This window comes from Mesoplodon mirus (genome assembly GCF_964341445.2).
Source record: "Mesoplodon mirus genome assembly, chromosome: 3".
Taxonomy (NCBI): domain Eukaryota; kingdom Metazoa; phylum Chordata; class Mammalia; order Artiodactyla; family Ziphiidae; genus Mesoplodon; species Mesoplodon mirus.
Genome location: NC_138978.1, coordinates 15,752,444 through 15,772,770, shown reverse-complemented (window position 1 = coordinate 15,772,770; position 20,327 = coordinate 15,752,444). Strand labels below are relative to the sequence as shown.

The 20,327-nt window shown below is 49.9% G+C and overlaps 1 protein-coding gene across 2 annotated transcripts; it reads right to left on the bottom strand.

Moving 5' to 3' along the window:
- Positions 1-1,637: 1,637 nt before the first annotated feature.
- NECAP2 (NECAP endocytosis associated 2) lies at positions 1,638-18,392 on the bottom strand. 2 transcript variants are annotated; one of them, XM_082613993.1, is made up of 8 exons: positions 18,278-18,392; positions 15,660-15,760; positions 13,287-13,391; positions 13,120-13,201; positions 12,030-12,138; positions 9,647-9,824; positions 6,176-6,263; positions 1,638-5,360 (listed from the first exon to the last, which is right to left on the bottom strand). In XM_082613993.1, the coding sequence occupies exons 1-8, from the start codon at positions 18,367-18,369 to the stop codon at positions 5,312-5,314; spliced, it is 804 nt and encodes a 267-aa protein (XP_082470119.1). In that variant the 5' UTR covers positions 18,370-18,392; the 3' UTR covers positions 1,638-5,311. The 2 variants fall into 2 exon arrangements, with proteins under 2 accessions (XP_082470119.1, XP_082470120.1); XM_082613994.1 differs by having other exon boundaries at positions 6,176-6,260.
- Positions 18,393-20,327: the final 1,935 nt, after the last annotated feature.

The window sequence follows — 20,327 nt, the reverse complement described above, 5'->3', positions numbered from 1 at the left end:
CACGGGCTTAGTTGCTCCCTGGCATGTGGGATATTCCAGGACCAGGGCTTGAACCCGTGTCCCCTGCACTGGCAGGCAGATTCTTAACCACTGTGCACCAGGAAAGTCCAGAAATTGTTATATTAAGTGAAAAAGTTTCGGAACAGTAGGACAGAATTAGCCCTTGTTTGTAAATTTTTATTTTTTAAATTTTTTTAATTTTTTGCGGGATCTTAGTTCCCTGGCCAGGGATTGAACCTGGGCCACAGCAGTGAAAGTGCCGAGTCCTAACCACTGGACCACCAGCGAATTCCCGAAAAGTATTTCTTGTATATAGATATAATAGGAAAAACATGAGAAGACACTAAAATGTTAACCATGCTATCTTTGGGTGTTAGGATGACAGATGACCTCTTAAACATAGATTTTCTTTTGTTGAAAAGATGGTACATTTATATGCTTCAAATTCAAATAGTGCAGAACCTTGTAAAGTAAAAGTAAGTATCCCTCCCATCCCTGTCTCCTAGTCACCCAGTCTCTCCCTGCAGGCAACCTGTGGGGTGCTGTTTCCTATATATCTTTCCAGATATTTTATGCACATAAAGTATATTTTCCCCTTCCCATTTTATGCAAAAGAGAGCACGTCTACACCTTACCCCCAATACTTAGCAGCTTAACACATTTATTGTCTCAGTTTCTGTGGGTGGGAAATCCAGGTGCAGCTTAGCTGGGTATTCTGTCTCCACACCTCTCACAGGCTGCAGTCCAGGTGTCAGACAAGAAATGTGTTAAGCCAGGTTTTGGGGTAATTGTTACCCAGCAATAGATAACTAATATAGACATGTAGGCTATCTCCAGTTTTTTGCTATGATAATATTACATTTGCTTGTTAATATTGTGTCTTTCTGTTTTCTTATTGCATTACACACCCATAATCAGGTCTACTCTGCCCACAGAGGATGGTATCTTCCTGTCATTCCTTGCTCAGAGAAATCAACAGATATTGAGCACCTACTGTGTGTCTATGATGCATTTCAGTAGTTTCCAATTACCTATGGAATAAAGCCCCACTCCTTGGCCTATCATTGAATACCTGCCATATTAGGACTTTCCTTTTTTTTTTTTTTTTGCGGTACGCGGGCCTCTCAGTTGTGGCCTCTCCCGTTGCGGAGCACAGGCTCCGGACGCGCAGGCTCAGCGGCCATGGCTCACGGGCCCAGCCGCTCCGCGGCATGTGGGATCTTCCCAGACTGGGGCACGAACCCGTGTCCCCTGCATCAGCAGGCAGACTCTCAACCACTGCCCCACCAGGGAAGCTCCCATATTAGGACTTTCTTAATCCACATGGAGGGAATGGGAACTTCCATGTATTAGGCGGGTCTTAGGTGCCAGCCCTGTCAGCAGCAGCACTCAAGATCAACCTGATTGGGCTGTGCTCCACAACGGGAGAGGCCACAACAGTGAGAGGCCTGCGTACCGCAAAAAAAAAAAAAAAGATCAACCTGATTAAAAGCATGGATGCTAGAGCCAGGCTGCCTCGGTTCCAACTTAGCAGCTATGTGACTTTGGGCAAATTACATAATCTCACTGTGCTTCAGTCTCATCACTTGTAAAACAGGGATGAGTATCCATCTCACAGGGCTATTGTGACAATGAAATGAATCTTTAAAAATTATTTATTTATTTATTTTGGCCGCACGGCATGCAGGATCTTAGTTCTCCGACCAGGGATCGAACCCGTGCCACCTGTAGTGAGGACGAGGAGTCTTAACCACTGGACCGCCTGAAATGAATTTTGTGTTAAGTGCATAGAACAGTGCCTTGCGCAGAGTAAGCAGCACATAAGCAATAGTTGCTGTCCACATACAGGGAAAGTGAGGCCCCAAGGAGCAGGTTAAGTGACCTCCCAAGGCCATACAGCCATTAAATCTGTCCACTTTTAAAAAAAATTTTTGGCTGCATTGTGTCTTCGTTGCTGTTCCCGGGCTTTCTCTAGTTGCGGCAAGCAGGGGCTACTCTTCTTTGCGGTACGCAGGCTTCTCATTGCGGTGGCTTCTCTTGTTGCGGAGCACGGGCTCTAGGCGCTCGGGCTTCAGTAGCTGTGGCGCTCGGGCTCAATAGCTGTGGTGCAGGGGCTCAGCTGCTCCGTCGCATGTTGGCTCTTCCTGGACCAGGGTTCGATCCCGTGTCCCCTGCATTAGCAGGAGGATTCTCCTTTTCAAATTTTTTTAAATTTTTTGCTGCGTTGGGTCCTCTTTGCTGCGCGCGGGCTTTTCTCTGGTTGCGGCGAGCAGGGGCTACTGTTCATTGCGATGCGCAGGCTTCTCATTTTGGTGGTTTCTCTTGTTGCAGAGCATGGGCTCTAGGCGCACGGGCTTCAGTAGTTGTGGCACATAGGCTCAGTAGTTGTGGCTCAGTCTCTAGAGCGCATGCTCAGTAGTTGTGGCGCGCGGGCTCAGTTGCTACACGGCATGTGGGATCTTCCCGGACCAGGGCTCGAACCCGTGTCCCCTGCACTGGCAGGCGGATTCTTAACCATGCGCGACCAGGGAGGTCCCTGTCCAGACTCTCTTCTCACACTGACTCCATCTCCAGTGCCCTTCACTCACCTCTTGTATTAGTTATCTATTGCTGCCTAATGATATTACCATCATCTTGGCAGCTTGAAACACATCCACTAACTCAGTTTCTGGGGGTTAGGAGTCTGGGCACAGCTTGGCTGGGTCCTCTGTAAGGCTGCACTCACAGTGTTGGCAAGCGGGGCTCATCTGAGGATCAACTAAGTAAGGCTCTGCTACCCAGCTCAGGTGGTTTCGGTAGCATCCGGTTCCGTGCAGACCGCTGCCCTAAGAGCTTCAGCTATTTGTTGGCTACTTTTGCCACCTTGACACTGTGACCCTCGGATTAGGGCAACTCACACAACATGGCAGCTGGTTTCTTTAAAGCCAGACAGATGTTGCAATGCTGTCATTTAATCATGGAAACAACTTGCTGTAGTCCGCCTGCCACCGCAATGTGTCCAAGACCTCCTGCTGTACAGACAGCAGCTCAGGTCTCAAAATCCCCAAACCCAACACCCATCTCTTACCCCCACCCCACCCATTTGGAAGCTCCAGTCAAGGGTGTAAGTGAAGAGATGCCTGGTTTGGTACTGGGAGTTTTCCTGGGAACCCTGGTCCCATAGCTGGGATTCCAGTTGGTGATGGAGAGCACCAGACTATCCCCTGCCCGCCAGAGACCCCTCAAGGGGCTTTTCAGGTTAGATTTTTTGACTGCCGTTTCTTCATCAGCTGCCTTATCAGCACCATTATGAGTAATGGTTCTGGATGCGTACCTGATTCTACATCAAGGTGATTAAGGTCAAATTATAGGCAACTGCTAGTGCTTCATATGGCTCATCTGAGTGACACCTGGCTTAAGGAGCCTGTGGTGACACATTTACCAGTAGAGAACCTAGATCAACCCGTCTGTCTGCAGGACGCAAGGGCTTACCTTCAGTGGTATATACTTCTGGTTAAGGGTCTCCTCTAACTCTAAGCTTCCTCTTTTCTAGCCTCTAAGCACTTATAAAGAAGATGGGGAGTTATGGGAAGCAGGCACAAGGAGGTTTACTACTCCTGAGAATCCCTTGATGCAATTTCCTTTTCCGTATTCAAAAGACATGAGGATCCTCAATTCCAATGTTCTTCATCCTCCCTTACACAGTTTATTAGCCAGAGCGGCCACTTCTATAACAACAATAATGCAGCTTTCTTACAGAACCCACAGACATGACAAGCACCAAGGCCTTTCTCTTATTTTTTGGCCTCTGTGTGCCCAGACACCCTTACTATTTAGGAAGATGCTTCTATGGGGAGGTCTTGGTGGGAGGCAGGACTCTCCTCCCACATTAGAATGCAAGGAGCCCAGAATGTCCCAGAATGGCAGAAAGACTGTCTCTTCTATGTGGAAGGGAAATTGCTGGTTGCCTTAGGGCAACAGGGCCAAATTCCCCTATTTTGGCCAATCTGTCACCGTGGCCCCAGACTTTTAAGTCTGGACAAACGCTCAATGGTGAGAGGTGGCTGAGGCATCCTGGAGGGTTTAGCAGCCATGCCGCCAAAAACACTTCCATCTTTGACGTACACTGACAGAGTAGAAATATTTATTTTTTATCTTAGAAATCTGGTCCCACAAAGGGGCCAACCCTTTTTTTCAGTTCATCTTTACCCTTCAAAAAAAGAAATCTTTCAATTAAGAGGTAACGTATGTCGATAAAAGCAATTTTAGAAGTGTGCTCAGATAAAATTATTTCTTATAAAATTATTTCTTATAAACCAGGCAACCCTAGACTTCCAGTTGCTTCAGAACTCTTTGTCTGTCATGTACAGTCCCTGAAGGAGAAAAGAAAGAGGTTGTCTGCAGACAAGGCACTTCAGAGACCACCCAGGAGAAAACCCAAGTCCGCCAGGAACTGCGCTGGGAGCTCAGAGGGCTGCCAGCGAACGGGAAGGCCAAAGCCCCACCTCCATGAGAACAGCTGCCACTTTCCAGCCCAAACACTGTCGCACCTGGTTTCCAGTGCCTGCCCAGCCTGGCAAACACGGAAACCAGGCCCCATAGCCGAGATGAACACTGCTTCCTGGGGCTCGGAGCAGCTCCTGCGACTGACAGTGAGGAATGATTTCAGAGGCCCCTGCGGGCGCAGACTACAGAAGCAAGCCTTTTGCAAAGACAATGAGTTAGTGCAGATCAGCATGTTAGCAAAGCAAGTATCAAAAAAATCTTAAAAGTCTGGTTAATACTCTTGCTTTCCCTCCTGATTATCTGTTCAAGCTGCAGCCTATAAACCTGCCAGAAATCAGGAAGGAATCCCTCCTCTTAAGGCACCTGACTGGAATGGCTACAGCCAATGGGAGTGAGGAAAGCCCCCCTCCAGACACTGATCACGTGACACCTGTAACCACCCCCCTCCCCGAGAAGGGCTGATCTGAATCCAGGCAGCACACTCGACCCCTTCTTTTGCTTCAGGGGCTTGTGTTTAACACGAGTCTTCGCGATGGAAGAAGTCTCAGAGTCTCTCTCATGTCAAGAGGACAGACAGAGATAGGGATCCTGGAACTCTTCTCCTGTGTTCTGGCTGCACACTCGAATCCCAGGAAACAGCGTGACATGGTGCCAATTTACTGCCTAACATGCCCAGTCTGTCAGGAGAGTTCAGGCAAGGAAGAGGAGAGGAGAGAGTCACGCTCCAAACAGAGGCTGGCCAGGGAGTGCTTCATCCTCCTTCCTTCCGCCCAGATGAGGCAGCTCCTTTCCAGAAGGTGTATGAGGAAAAAGAGTTGTGCTCAGGTCAGAACTGGACCCAGCCCGTGCCTGGCTGAGGCTGGCTGGAGGTCGACCTGGAAAGGTTAGATAGGGAGGGGTGGGAGATTTCAGATATCTGAAAATACAAAGCAGGTAATATGTGACTTCTTTCTGGGCAGAAAGAGCTCCAGAAGGCCAGTCCCCGAATGTTCTAGAACAGGGGTCAGCAAACTACAGCCCAGGACTAGACCAAATCTAGTCCTCTGCTTATTTTAGTAGGTAAAGTTTCATTTGTACAGAGCCATGCTCATTCATTTATATACTGTCTGTGGCTGCTTTTGAGCTACAAGAACAGTGCTGAGTAGCTGGAACAGAGACCACATGGTCTGCGTAGTCTAAACTATTTGCTTCCTGGTCCTTTATAGAAAATGTGTGCTGACTCCTGTCCTAGAGCTTGTCCACATAAACAACTGTGTCACTAGTATTTAGCGTCTCTTCACCCTGATGCCAAGTAAAGGCTCGAAATTTTAAGGAAGCAGAAAAGGCAAGAGACCCTGCCTCAGAGGTCCCATGACAATGGGCCAAGGCCAGAACCCAGGTTAACTCTCAGCCCAGTATCCTAGGGTAGCTGCAGGGGAGGAGGGGAAGAGGGAGGTACTGGTGACAAGCCAAAGCACTTGGTGAGGTGGTTTAAAGACCAGAAAAGAGTTGCAGAAGGTGGCTCCAGGCCACCCAGCAGTGGACACGAGCAAAAAGCCTTCCCGGAGAGAAACATGCCTCCCAAAGTGGGCACTCTGGGGCTCTGTCCTCTGGCTGGCCGGAAAATGTCTGAACCAGAGCTGCTGGTCCCAGGTTGTTGAGAGAAACAGCCTTGGCCCCAGTCCCCCCCAGAGAATGTGACCCTCCTCACCCTGTGGATTTGGTGAAGTCTCCCCAGATGTCGGCGGTGGCAGTAGCGGCAGGCTTGGGCTGCGGCCAGGACACAGTGGCACCTCCTACTGATGTCCCCAAGTCCGAAGGGAAGGGAGAGAAGAGAAGGAGACAGAGGAGTCAGAGACCTCCCCTCCTGGTTGTCTCAGTGACCCCGAAATCAGACTCAAGATTCCAGGTGGCTGAGAAAGACATACGCAGAGACGTGCTTTGGGGCAACAAAACACCTACAAGCAGCCTCATTTCCACTGTCTCCTTACGAGCCCTTGAGGGGCTCCTGGAGACAGAGCAGAAGGCCACATACCCGGTGGAGGGGAGGGGTACCAGCAAGGGCGAGTCACACACCGTCACCGTACCTGAGGCTGACCTCGTTTCAACCGTTTATGTTGGAAACCTGTTTAAAATTTACTATCTCCTGCCCTGACCTCTTGGATGGAGAATGCCCACCAAAACCACAAGGTCATCTTCCTATAAAGTCCTCAGTCCAGAGTCTGCATCAACAAGCTGAGACAATTCTATGCCAGACAAGTATCAAGTCCTGGGAGCCAAACTGGTTACGGGCTGGGGAGCGCCTTCCAGAAGTAACAAAGTGGGCATCTGTGTGTATCTCTTTTTTTTTTTTAAAGTGTGTGTGCGCGCAGTATTTTGGGGAGCTGAGGGCTGCACTGTAGGCTTTTGGCCTTTGGACCTCTCCCACTATTATACTTGATCCCTCAATTTCTCTTGTTATATTGCCAGTTTATACTTTTTACTGAATATGTGAACTAGTTTCTACCATTTTACTTTGTATTTTCTGTTTACCTTGCTTAATTTCTTTTCTAATTTTCCTACTTTTCATAAGAATGATAAAGTTTAATTTATTCCTTTCAGCTTTTTTTTTAATCCCTGGGCTGTTTTGGAAGCTACAGATAGCATTGACAGTCTTTCCGTATCTACTGCTTAGAATGCCTAAGCTTCTACCATTTTCAGTTATACAGCCGTGTGTATCTCTTCACTGGAGTGGGTGGCATGACGGGGCAGCAGTGCCTGCTTCTGTGTCTTTCTGGCACCTCCCCCAGTGCTGCCAGCTGTCCTTTCTGAAGGCCCTGTGCCTGCCATCCTCCCCCTTCCCACCAATTTTCTATGTCTAGGGACTTCCCTGGCGGTCCAGTGGTTAAGACTCCACGCTTCCACTGCAGGGGGCGCAGGTTCGATCCTCGTCAGGGAACTAAGATCCTGCATGCCGCGTGGTGTGGCAAAAAAAAAAAAAAAAAATTTTTTTTTTTTTTTGCTATGTATAATGTGCTCTGGGCTGGGAAACCAGATAAAACTAGGGCCCTCCACAGTTGAGTTTTGCAGTTCACCAAGTGCTTAAGGGACATTATCTCATTTGAACCTCATCACAGTCACTGGAGGAAGACAGGCCAGGACCCGCTGTTTGACTTTATGCAGGTTACTTAAGTCTCAGTTTCCTTCTCTCTAAAATAGACAGTAACAGTGACTACTTCATAAGACTGACAGGTCTGAGGATTAAATAAGTTAATACATGTGGAAGGCTTAGAACAGGCCCAGCAAACAGTGACAATAATGACAACATCACTGAAATGAGAGCTAACATTCAGCGAGCGCTTACAATGTTCCAGGCGTTGTTCTGAGTGCTGTACGTGGACTGGCTCATTGGATCCGCACAAGAAACCTGTACTGTAGGGATCATTACTACCCCCACCCTACAGATAAGAAAATTGAGGAACAAAGTAGTAGGCAATTTTCTGAATTTGAACTCAGCTAGTCTGATTTTGGAACATAGAGTAAGTGCTCAAAAAATGTTAGGTCTTCACAACTCTCATTACCTGACACCATTTTGTTCGTGAACATGCCAACTGCCTGTCTTACACATTAAAACATAAGGCCTTGAGAGCAGGGACTTGGGCTGTGCCTGTAGTACCAAAAGGGCCTCAGACACTACCTGGCACATAGCAGGAACTCCATACTGGCCATTAAAAACGCACCAGCAGGGCTTCCCTGGTGGCGCAGTGGTTGAGAGTCCGCCTGCCGATGCAGGGGACACGGGTTCGTGACCCGGTCCGGGAAGATCCCACATGCCGCGGAGCGGCTGGGCCCGTGAGCCATGGCCGCTGGGCCTGCGCGTCCGGAGCCTGTGCTCCGCAACGGGGGAGGCCACAACAGTGAGAGGCCCGCGTACCGCAAAAAAAAAAAAAAAAAAAGAAAAAGCACCAGCAATGGAGGGCCGGCCTAAGACAGAGGCTCTCAGACCTTAGTGAGCACACAAATAACGTTAAGTGTGCAGAGTCCTGCCCCTGTCCCTGGTGATGCCAAGGCAGGTGGTCCTGTGACCTCACTCTGAGAATAACTGCTAGGGTCCAGGCAGGGGTGCTCCCTGACTGCTACTCCTGCCACCCTCCTAGATTAAGGTATTCCCCACAGGGCTGAGGTTTGAAGCCTGACCTCCAGATAGGGGAGCCAATGTCCATGACCCTTAAAAGGGAAAGAAAGCAGGCTTCTTGTCTGGATCCTGCCCCCCATTCCCCCAAGATGCTGGTGAGAGCTGTGTGGAGAAAGTGGGCTGCTGACAGTCACCCAGCCTGGGGAAGGCCAGGAGCATCAAGCCGGGCTGGGCAGGCAGGGCGGGGACGTTGAAGGACTGGGCTGGCATCCCAGCACTGCCCGTGGCTGGCACTAGGCACTAACTTCTGGAATCCCGGGGTCTCCAAAAGGCATTCCCTACACCCTGGAACAAGCACCAGTGCAGCCTGCTGGGGGAGCTGCCTCTCAGCTTTCCAGCACCCAACAGCCTCACTGAGGAGCGTGCTTCAAACTAAATCTCCAATTTTATTTCCCACCACTCACCTTGGAACACTTATGCTGCCTTCATCTCCCTAAACACACCCAGTGTTTTAAACCTTAAAAGTCTAAGCCTTATTCATGCTCTTCTTCTGTCTGGAATGGCAAGTGTCCCCAGCCCCAATCTTCTTCCTTCAAGGTCCAGTTCAATGCCACCTCTTCCATGAAGCCTCCCCAGATCACGCTGGCTGGTAGTCAGTCTGGTCCCCATACGTCTGGTCTCTGTGCCCATGACTCCTCTCTCCTATTACGCTGAGCTCCCTGTGAGCAGAGACCATGTCTCCATCACTTACTCACTCACTCAATGAGCAGCCTCTGAGAACCAGGAACCCACATGCTGATGATTTCACAGCAACAAATGAGTTGTAGCCCCTGCCCATCAGGGGGGACAGACGCCCTGAAGGGGTAAGTGGTGGGAAGAGAGGAAGCCCTTACCTAGTGTGGACAGGACCAGCTTTGTGGCACCCACCTTCCAGTTTGTCACACACGGGTACTAAGTGTGACCAGTGTGAGCGAAGGAGGGAAAGCCATGGGGCCCCAGCTGCCAGGGAGGAAGAAGAAGCCAAAGGTGCAGGTTTAGCACCAAGAACAGTCACCCTCGAGCACTGACCTGAACTGGGAGCAACTGCTGGCTGGACGATGGATGCCGCCACAGACAACTGCTCCCCAGGGGGAGGGATCAGGGTGGAGGTTTTCCCCCCTGGGGGAGGGGGAAGCAGGCTCAGTCCTCCTGTGCTGGCGGGCCGGGCTCGGGGAGTCCCAGCTGCTCCTTCCTTCTTCTTCATGTTCTAAAGAGAGGGGAGGAATGCGAATCAGTCAGTTCTGCTGGAGTGCCTCCGCGATCAGAAAACTTCAAGAGGAGGCCCAAGGTGACCCCTGGGCCCCAAACGTCTGTATCACCAAAAGATGGTCAAGAGCCATCCATCCAACACTCCATTGTTATGGGGTGTATTCAATGCATCACAGTTCTAAAGCTATCACAAAAGCTTTTAATGTAAAACCTCGGCACCCGACTTGAACATCAGGGAAATGCACATCAAACGACAGTGATAGACCACTACACACCCACCAGTACGGCTGAGATGTCGCACATCAAGCACTGACAAGGGTATGGAGCAACCAGGTCACTCATATCCTGCCGGTGGAAGTGTTCCCAGAGAAAACCACGTCGAAAAACTGAATCTGTAAAGCTGACGTATGCACGGACGCCCCTGCCATTCCTCCCCTACACGGACCCAAAGGAAACGCATACACATGTGCACCCCAAGACACACAGCTGAACATTCACAGCAGCACTACTTGCGACAGCCCCCAAATGGAAACTACCTCCCTGTCCACCATCAGCGAAATGGGTAGATACTGGGATACAGTCTCGTAACAGAGCGTGTCACAACGAGAATCAAGCGACGCCGCCAAACAGTATGGGAGCTCCCACATCGACTACACTGAGCGAAGGACAGGAGTCATACACAAAAGGGTATGAAGTGCATGAGTCAATTAATAAAACACTGAAAGCAAAGCCTAGGGTGTTCAAAGTCAGCAGAGTGGCCACTCCATCCTGTGGGAGAGAGCGGGAGAGGGGCTTCCAGAGTGCTGATAATCGTCCACTGTCTGGATCTGGGGGCTGGCTTGTAGGGGTAAACCTGGTTTTTAAAAATTCACTGAGTTCTGCATTTATAATGTGTGTACTTTTCTGTACGCATAGTATGCTTCGACAAAACGTTTAAAAAAGTAAAACAAAAACCTGAACGCCCAGGTGAACCAGAAACCAGAGCAGCTCAAAGGTGAAGACGACGTGGTTCCCACCTCATCAGGAGAGCAGCAGCTTAATCATGTGCTGAGACCACAGCCTGAAGGCAAAAGCCCTCAAAGACCTGGGCGTGAGCCCCGCTGTGCCAGTTATTTCTAGCTCTACGACCCTGGGCAAGACCCTCAAGCTCTCTAAACCTCCATTTCCCCACCTATAAAAGGGGAGGATGTTTAATTCACATGAGAAGTACCTAAAAACACTACCTGGCACACAGCTGATGCTCATTAAATGTTAGTTTCCTCCCAGCAAGATAGAGATTCACATCCCCAACAGTTCACTGGACATGACCTGGATTTTCTCTTAAGGGCCAGCTGGCCAACTTCAAGGGTCCCAAACCATCACCAGCATGAAGCAGAAAAGAGGAGAAAGAGATAGTAAGTAAAGAGGAAGAGCGTTATTTTAGGGTTACAAACTTTCTTCAGAAAACAAATCCACGGGGTCCTTGGTTCCCCCGAATCACTCATCTCCACCCCCATAGCCAGGTAAAGGCCAAGTCTTGGCCGTCCAGCCCAGCTCGACCTTTCCCTCTTCTCAACAGGAGCTAACGGGGGAAAGCCAGATGTAGGGCGGCTCAGGACAAGACCCAGGGAGCCAGGACAACACCACCAGCAGAAGCTGCCCGTGACTCCCAGCGCCCACCCTGGAGGCTTTCCTGCCCAGAGTGCTACCAAATCTTCTTTCCTCAAGGCTCAGACCAAGACACAGCTTGGGATGAGCACACTGACCCCCCACCCCACCCCGGCCCCCAAAAGCCAGGACAGAAACACCAGCTCTGGCAGCAAGTGACTGATGTTCCTCAAAGCAGAGGCTTGGCACATGCCGTTCCCTCTGCTTGAACCACCCTTTGACCCCTCTTCCCTTGCTTACAGGTCGCTTCTGCAAGGAAGCCTTCCTTGGTTCCCCCTAACTCTGGACTGCATGCTCCTCCTCTAGGAGCTCATGGCACTGAAGACATCCCTAGGTCGTAGAGCCATCCCGCCATGCTGTAATCACACCCAGACTGCCCCCATCTCAGCTCAACTCAGAGCTCTATGACAGCAGAGCCCTTTCGTTCGCCCCCAGCACAGTACCTGGCACTGGGCAGCTGCTCAATAAACATGTGCTGAACTGTGAGAAAAGAGTGATGGGCTCTGCACTGGGCTTGGTGTGGTGGCCGTGACAGCCAAGTGAGGGTGGGACTCACTGCAATGTTGAGCTTGATGGTCTGGCCCTCCTTGAAGCTTAGGTCCAATTTGGGACCTTGATCTGGGTTCTCGGCTTGTTTTGCAAATTCACACTGCTGTTTCACCCACCTGGGGAGAGAACAGGAAGGAAAAGGTGAGGAAGAGGCGAGCTGCCCTTCACTCATGCACTCACTTCATTCATACCTGCCACCAGTCCAGGACGAGGCTTTTACTGCAGCAGCGGGGTAGAAACTGAGAGCAGCTTGGGAGTTAGGTGTGAATTTAAATCCTAGTTCTGACGCATAAGCAGCTGCATGCACGTCAGTTTCCCCATCAGCAAAATGGGATGACAACTCTCTATGCCTTAAAGACTGCTATGAAAATCATGAGGTCACTTATGTAGAGAGTCCTAACACTGGCCTTTAGGAAATCTGAGAACCTGGCCATCTCCTCCTCAGCATGTGGCATGAAGACTAAAACTAGTTCTCCACATACCTCCCAGGGGCTTAAAAAGTAGATGGTGAGACAGGACAAGTGCCCAGAAAGTACTGAAAGCAACCAGAAAGGTCTCCTACCTTCCATACAGCACCCCTCTTAGGAGCCACCCGAAGCAGAGAAGAGCTAGAGGGGCCCACGAGAGCAGCTGCACACACCCCGCAGCCAGAGGTGGAGGCCTGCAGATGGCCGGGGAGAAGTCTTTCCTGCCCATTTAGCTTCAGAAAGGACCACGAGGGTGTGTGCTGAGTGGCCTGGGAATCCGAGCACTGCTTATCACAGCATGGAGGGACAGGCCCAGAAAGGCCAAAGGAGCCTGACAAGGACTCTGGCCACTCAGGGGCCTGATGAGGGAAGAGATGTGACACCTCAAAGGCTGGGCCAGCTGACTGGGGTGGCAGAGATGCACCTCGGGTAAAGGAAATGACTTCAAAGCAGAGATGAGGACTGGCAGAGCGCAGAGAAGGTGATCTGCCCCAAAGGAGAAGTGAGTTTTCCTGAGGCTCTGCTGGCAGACATACCACACACAACCACCTGGCTATCCTAACCTGGGAGACCATTCTGTCCGGGGAAAGAGGGAGGAGGCATGAGTATGTGTCTCCTGGAACCACTCACTTGAAATGGTCCTGCAAGGCAACATTGAAGTCAAAGGCATCACCTCGGTCCCCGAAGCCAATTCCAATAAACGCCCGTCGCCCTGGGGGACAACACACGATCAATCCCACTTCCCAGAGGCAGAGAAAACCCTTCTCAGAGGAAGAAGCTCCAAGTCCCATGCATACCGTTGCCATCTTCGATGCGGATAACGAAGTACCTGCTGGAATCCATCACGCTCTCCACAGCTGTGCCTGGAAACTGATCCACTGGGGCCTGAGCAAAGAGCTCCCCTGAAAGCATAAGGGAGGGTGAGCCTTGAGCACCCCCCAGACTGTTTCTATCACACGACTGGGGCCTTTTCCTGAGAGGCAGATGGGCAAACCTGACTCTGGGTTTCAAGTCAAATCCACTTTGGCCGAAGGGAAAACAGAGGAATATAACCAAGGAGAGGTTTATGTCAGAGGTGGCTTACAGGTCAGATCCAGCTCACAGTTTCAGCATTTTCAATTTAACTGCCAAACGCTTCAAAATCAGATTACTTGTAAAATAATCCAGATGTCTGGTTTCTCTTAAAATCAAAAGCTCTAGCAACGCTGGGCCTCCATTTCTACATGAGAACGATGGGCTGGAGCTGCTGGCCACTCATTCCACCTGCCTCAGCCATTCACAGCCACGGCCCGTACCCCCAGGCCCTGGCTCAGGTAGATCACACCTTCAAAAAAGACCTGGTGCCTGAGGCAGGCCTCTAGAGGAGCAGGTGAACCCAGTGGAAAGGGGGAAGGTTTTTTGCACTCACAGAAGAATCTGAGTGGATTTAACCTAATCTCAGGCCAAAAGAGTGACTGCTTTTAAAAGGAGCTCTTGTGAAATACATCCCCTTATTAACGACGGCTCTCCAGGGTGCAGTGCAGCACACACCTTCTGTGAACATTTACGACTGGCATCATTTTTGCGTGTGCTGATCTCAGTTGATGTTATATTTAACCAATAGTTTCTACTAAATCCTATGGTTCAGAGGTGACTGTGCAATTAAGGCTGAACTGAATCCAAATCGGTGGCCTGAGTTTGTAGCTTCTTGTTAATTCCTCTGCCCTCTCTAGTTTGGTACCTGGGGACTGGGATTCACCTGGATGCCTTCAGCCTAGAGCAGTGATTCTCCACCATGGCTGATTTGTCCCTCCCTTCCACCAAGGGACATCTGGCAATATGTGGTGACATTTTTTTTTGCCACAGCTTGGGGGGTGCTACTGGCATCTAGTAGGTAGAGGCCAGGGATGGTGCTAAATATCTTAAGTGTGACTTAGACCACAACACGCAGCTGGCCCCAAATGTCACTAGTGCTGAGACTGAGACACTCCGGCCTGTTGTGACTGGAAAGTGAGAGACGAACACGACCCAGTGGGCATGACCTCAAGCCAAGAGCATCCTGGGGTGGGTCCTGCAGGTGAGGCTCAGCTTTGAGCAGTGGCTGGGACACCAGGTGTGTACCTTAAAGGCAGTTCCCAAGGCCCCTAGAGAACAGGTGTTGCCATTCCCTTGTGACACCACCTGGGACATCCCAGCAACTCTGACAGCCAGAGTTCTCTGGCCTAGCCACAGCAGCTGTCCCTTCAAATTCCTCTGCCACCAATGCTCAGTCACGCTCAAAACAAATCAGTGCTTTGGGTCACCTTGCACTTCACAAAGCATTCGGATAAATATGTGCTCACTTTGTATTTCCAACAACCCTGTGAAGTAGGAGCTAATGTGATCCCCATGTCACCAAAAAGGAGGCCAAGGTGCCAAAGGTCACGTGGCTTGCCCAAGGTCCCACAGTTCAGACAAAAGTGATGCAGATCTGAGAAGAGGCAGCCAGTTTTGCCTATGAATCTTTGCATTTTATCTGCCCCACAAGGAAAATCTCTACACGTTAGAAAAAATAAATGACCGAATGCGGGGGCATCTGACTGAGCAAGCCCTGCGCCCGATTCCTGCTCTGGCTGTGGGGCTGGCACTATTCCAGGCCACGGTGCCCTCCACAGCTCACCCAGAGGCCCCGGTGGTGCAGGACTTCAGAGAGATTTCACCAAAGGTGAGAACTGCCAGCTGCCCCAGCACAGCCCAGCTTGGCTTGTCCTCTCACCACAAAAAGAGCTGAGAAGGACAGTTTCCAGTTCTTTCAGTTAATGGGTGTGGTCAGTCTGGGAAGTTACCATTTGGTCGATAAGCAGAATTCCTGATTAAGACCCGAGCTCAGCAGGAGAGGGCTATGGGTCTTCACTTGGCTTATCTTCCAGGCAAGCTCCAGAGCTTCCTACTTGGGACCAACCTGCAGGTCTTCTCTCCCTGGGCTCCAAAATTAGTATTTTCTTAAGGATGCCCAAAAGAACAGGTGCTTGACAGAAAATACTTCCTTTTAAACTAAAAGCTGGGGGAATGGAAGCGGCTTGTAAGTATACCCGGGCCTTTGATTTCCAGGACAGGGTGCCACGATCCCTGAGTGGCTTGGCCAGGCCCGGGCTGCCCATCCCTTCACAAAGTGGGAGGTACGGTACCATGCAGACCTCCCTTGCCTTTACCTGAGGTCCTGTCCTCCAGCTTGATGTAGGCCACCTGCCCTTTTGCAGTGATCCGCAGCCGGCCACTCCATGATGGCTGGTCCAGCTGCCATTCCGCAGCCCTAAAGGGACAAAAACCATTGCGCCTCTGCCAGAGGTTCCCGCTCCACTACTCCGATGCTGGGGGTGGGAATGGGAAGGGCATGTGGGCTGCTTGCTCCAGACCAAGGGTTGACAAACTTTTTGAGAGAAGAGCCATACGATCTCTGTCCCAACTACTCACTCTGCTGCTGCAAAGGGAAAGTAGTCATGGTGCATGCGCATGTGGGCGCTTTAATTATTTTAACCAAATATTTTCTACTGAGCATGGCAGTATTTCAGTGAAACTTTATGGACAATCTGAATTTCATACCATTTTCACATTATGGAATATTCTTTCAAATTTTCCCCAATCACTTAAAAATGTAAAAACCATTCTTAGCTTGTGAGCCAAACAAAAACACAGTGGGTCGAAGTTCGCCAACCCCAGTTCCAGATTATAGAGACTGTCTCTGAAGTAGGATTCCAGTTTTCTTTCTGTAGAGAAAGCAGCTACCAGGGCCCATGGTTTGTCTATGACACTGCTAGGCTGCAGTGGTCAGAGCAATCATTTGGGGCCACTGAAACCATCTCGAAGGAAAAGGAGAGAGGGGAGCAATCATCAGTAGGAGAGCAACAGGACATGTGGGATAAGTGAATGAGCATTCGAGAAATATATTCTCAAAGGTAGCCTAAGAAGAAATAAACCCAGGAAACCACGGACTTATCACAATGGCCTCTTTTCGCTGTTTTAAAGTATTAACTTCATATTTTAGTTCTAAGAAGCAGCTCAGTAAAACCCCCCCAAAAGCAAAAACCTTGGGTGTTTCCAAGAGGCTTTTCTTGGAAGTCCCTTAGCATATGCCAGGACTTGGAGAGACACCATTAACTGTGGACGCAGACTGTTTTGAAGGCCACACAAATGCAGACTCTCGATTCACAAGTCAGCTGACTCAGTTTCAGTTCCTCTTATTCAGGCAGGAGGCCTTAGACTCAAGATAAGCGGAGTTCTGAGGCTGAAGTTCAGGGGTTGGCAGTTTCCTCTATGCCAAGCTAGCCAGCCCTAACACTTGGTAACCTCGATCTCCTGGGACCAAGAGGGACCAAACTCATCCTACTGAAGGGGATGGGGGCGGGTGACCGCCTCTGGTCTGATGGTCCATCTCCAGTCTGACGACAGAAAGCAAAATGCTTTTTGTTATTATTACTATTGCTGCTTTCATATTATTTTAAAATTATGTCATGGATGTAGCAGGTGTTCAGTAAAGTATTTGTTCACTAGAGAATCAGCTATAAGGGCTTCCCTGGTGGCATAGTGATTGAGAGTCCGCCTGCCAAGGCAAGGGACACGGGTTCGAGCCCTGGTCCGGGAAGATCCCACATGCCGTGTAGCAACTGAGCCCGTGCGCCACAACTACTGATCCTGCACTCTAGAGCCCGCGAGCCACAATTACCGAGCCCACGTGCCACAACTACTGAAGCTGCATGCCTAGAGCCTGTGCTCCGCAACAAGTCACTTCAATGAGAGGCCCGCTCGCCACAACTAGAGAAAGCCCGCGTGCAGCAACGAAGACCCAACGCAGCCAAAACTTAACTAATAAATTAAAAAAAAGAAAAGAAAAGAAAATCAGCTATAAGCCCACATTAACACAACTGGAAAGTAACAAGAGGCCAGGTATGTGGACACTCCACCATTCTTGTGGCGCAGGCCAATCCTGTATTTCCAACTAACTTGGACAAACATTGCTTTCAAGAGCCCCCCCACCCCCAGTGGCACAAACAGCCATAGGCCAGGTTGTCTGTGTCAGGTACATCTTATTTTCTTTTAATATTTTTCTTCTTTTGATACATGGTGACAAAATGCAAACAGTACAAAGAGATATCAAGTCAAAGGAAGTCTCCTTCCAATCCCCATTTTCCTCTGGTGGGGTAGTTTCCTGTGTTCCCTTCTACACACTCTACGTTTACAAACACGGGTATCTATTTCTCTCAGGTGAACATTTCACCAGCGAAGTACGGATGGATGCTTCCCAACTGCCACAGGCTGTGATAAGAACTGCAGTTCGTGCCAAGGAAGCTGGGCAGGGAGGGGTCCCTGGGCTTTCAACATCAGCTTAAAACTCCCCGGGACGGGTTCTTCTGACCGATTCTGGGCTCCCTTTCTTCCCCTCGGGGATTTCTGCCAGTGACAGAGTGCCTTTCCCGAAGGCTTTTCAAGGATCCCTTCAAGGCCATCGGTTAGCTCTGAAAAATACAGGTCTGTGACACCACCACTCCTGACCACGTTTAGGGTCCCTGGCAGCCCGCTCGGCGCCAGATTCGGCTTTCACGCCTTCCCCGCTGCCGGGAGCCCCATGCGTCAGACTGAGAAAGGCGAAAGTCTGGGTCCCCCTCCCAGCTCTGGCCTCGAACTGGAAGAAACCGCAGCATTACCTCCCCCCCGCCCCCCGCCCCTCGCGCGTCAACTGGCAGGGCCGTCCTCAGCTCCCACAGTGGGCGTGTCGGGGGCGACAGGGAAGGGGTTAGGTGGTGGCTAGCCTGGCCCGGCGGCGGGTGGTCACCTGTAACCACGGTTGGTGGCCCGCGGCGGGATGCGGTAGACGTGGACCTCTGGCTTGACACAGAGAACCGACTCGTACTCGCCTCCCTCCATCTCGACGCCCGGAGCCCGCCGGACTTCCGGCTCCTTCCCCGCCGGACTTCCGGCTGCTTCCCCGCCGCGGGGCGGAAGCCGCGCGACTCTATGGCCCATGTCAGGCTAGAGCGGCAGCTCGCGGGCCTCGGCCGCGCATCGCTCACGCGCCCTCTGCTGGAGGCTCTGGCTCAAGAAATGCGGCGGACGGACCTAGGAGCCAATTTGATGCGGAGGGGAGTAGGGTTGTCTGGGGGCTTTCTCTTCCACAAGGTCTCGCGGGCCGCAAAGAAAACTTTAATACAGATCCCACTGCAATCCGTTGTCTGGTTGTGGGTCATCCCCATCGCCTCAACACTTACACCTGGTGTCCAGTTGGCTGAGATTTAAAGCTGTAGCTACCTAGACAGCTCAGCCTGACACCTCACTCTCCTCCAGCCTCCGCTTCCCTCTGCTTTTCCTGAATGTCCTGCCATCTCCTGACTCGTAAGCCGCAACTGAGGCTTTTCCTCCTAGAGAAATCCTTACCTGTCCCACCAGCTAAATGCGATGTCCCTACCCTGCCACCCTTATCCTTACCCACTGTGGGCCCAGGGACCCTGTTGCCTAGACTCAGCAAAAGGTTGTATTCAAAGAAGCAAAGTTTAGTAATAACATAAATAATTTTAAAAGTATCCCAGTCTTAACTTGTATTTCTCACAGAATCTTATAGGAGTTACAATGTCTAACCAGAGTCAAATTCTCAGAATCTCTTCTCCTCCTCTACCATTCTCTCATTCATTACACAAATACTTAATTCAGTGCTTACAATGTGCCAGGTCCTCTGTGGGGCACAGCTGATCCCAAATTCACTGATTTACTGAATGATCCCAAACTTTCTCCACCCCCTTCTTCCCTCTCCTCTCTCTCTCCTTTCACTCACTCTTTATAAGCTCTTTATTATAGGATTGATCTACCCTCTTAAATTTAAAAAAAATTATTGTGGTAAAATATACATAACATAAACTTAACCATTTTAACCATTTTAAGTGTACAATTCAGTGAAATGAACTACATTCACCACTATGTATTTCTAGAACTTTTCATCATCCCAGACCCTATACCCATTAAGCAGTAACACCCCATTTCCTGCTACCCACCCCCGCCCCTGGTAATCTCTATTCTACTTTCTGTATATGAATTTACCTATTCCAGGTACCTCATATAAGTGGAATCATACAGAATTTTCTCTGTGTCTGCTTATTTCACTTAGTAAAATGTTTTCAAGGTTCATCCATGTCATAGCCTGTATCATAATTTCATTCCTTTTAATGGCTAAATGATATTCCATTGTATGGTGTAAAAAAATTAATAAACAGAAACTGCAATTAAATAGGAGACCAGAATGGGGGGCTCTTACACCCTGGGATGATAGCAGAGCCCAACAGGAAGAAGAAAGACTCCTCTTCTTTTCTGGCAAGAATTCAGCCAATGAAAAGCCATGAACTCTTTGTTTACTGTATCCTTCTTTTTCCCAACTTCCTTTCCCCCTCTATAAAAGAGTTCTGCTTCCCTTGCCCTGAGGGAACTTGCACATGGCTGGCCATTGTTGCAGACTCTGAGTTGCAATTCTCTGCTGATCTCATGTAAACCCATCTTTGCTGAAGAAATTCTGGCGGTCTATTTATTTCAGGTCAACAATGGCTACACCACATTTTATCCATTCATCTGCTGATGGACATTTGGATTGTTTCCGCCTTTTGGCAATTGTGAATAATGCTGCTGTGGATTACTGGTGAATAATACCTGTTCAAGTCCTTGTTTTCAATTGTCTTGAGTATATATCTAGAAGTGGACTTGCTGACCCATATGGTAATTCTATGTGTAGCTTTTTGAGGAACTACCAAACTGTTTTCCACAGCAGCTGCATTTTCCATTTCCACCAGCAAGGGTCCCAGTTTTCCACATCCTTGCCAATACTTATATTCCATTTCCTTTGA

Excerpts from the sequence above, each read along its gene's own strand:
- NECAP2 (XM_082613993.1), bottom strand. The coding sequence starts at position 18,369 with ATGGAGGGAGGCGAGTACGAGTCGGTTCTCTGTGTCAAGCCAGAGGTC. Across the intron at positions 9,825-12,029 it reads CCATCAAGCTCAACATTGCA|AACATGAAGAAGAAGGAAGG; the intron begins GTGAGTCCCACC and ends CCCTCTCTTTAG. Across the intron at positions 5,361-6,175 it reads GACTTCACCAAATCCACAGG|GTCGACCTCCAGCCAGCCTC; the intron begins GTGAGGAGGGTC and ends TAACCTTTCCAG.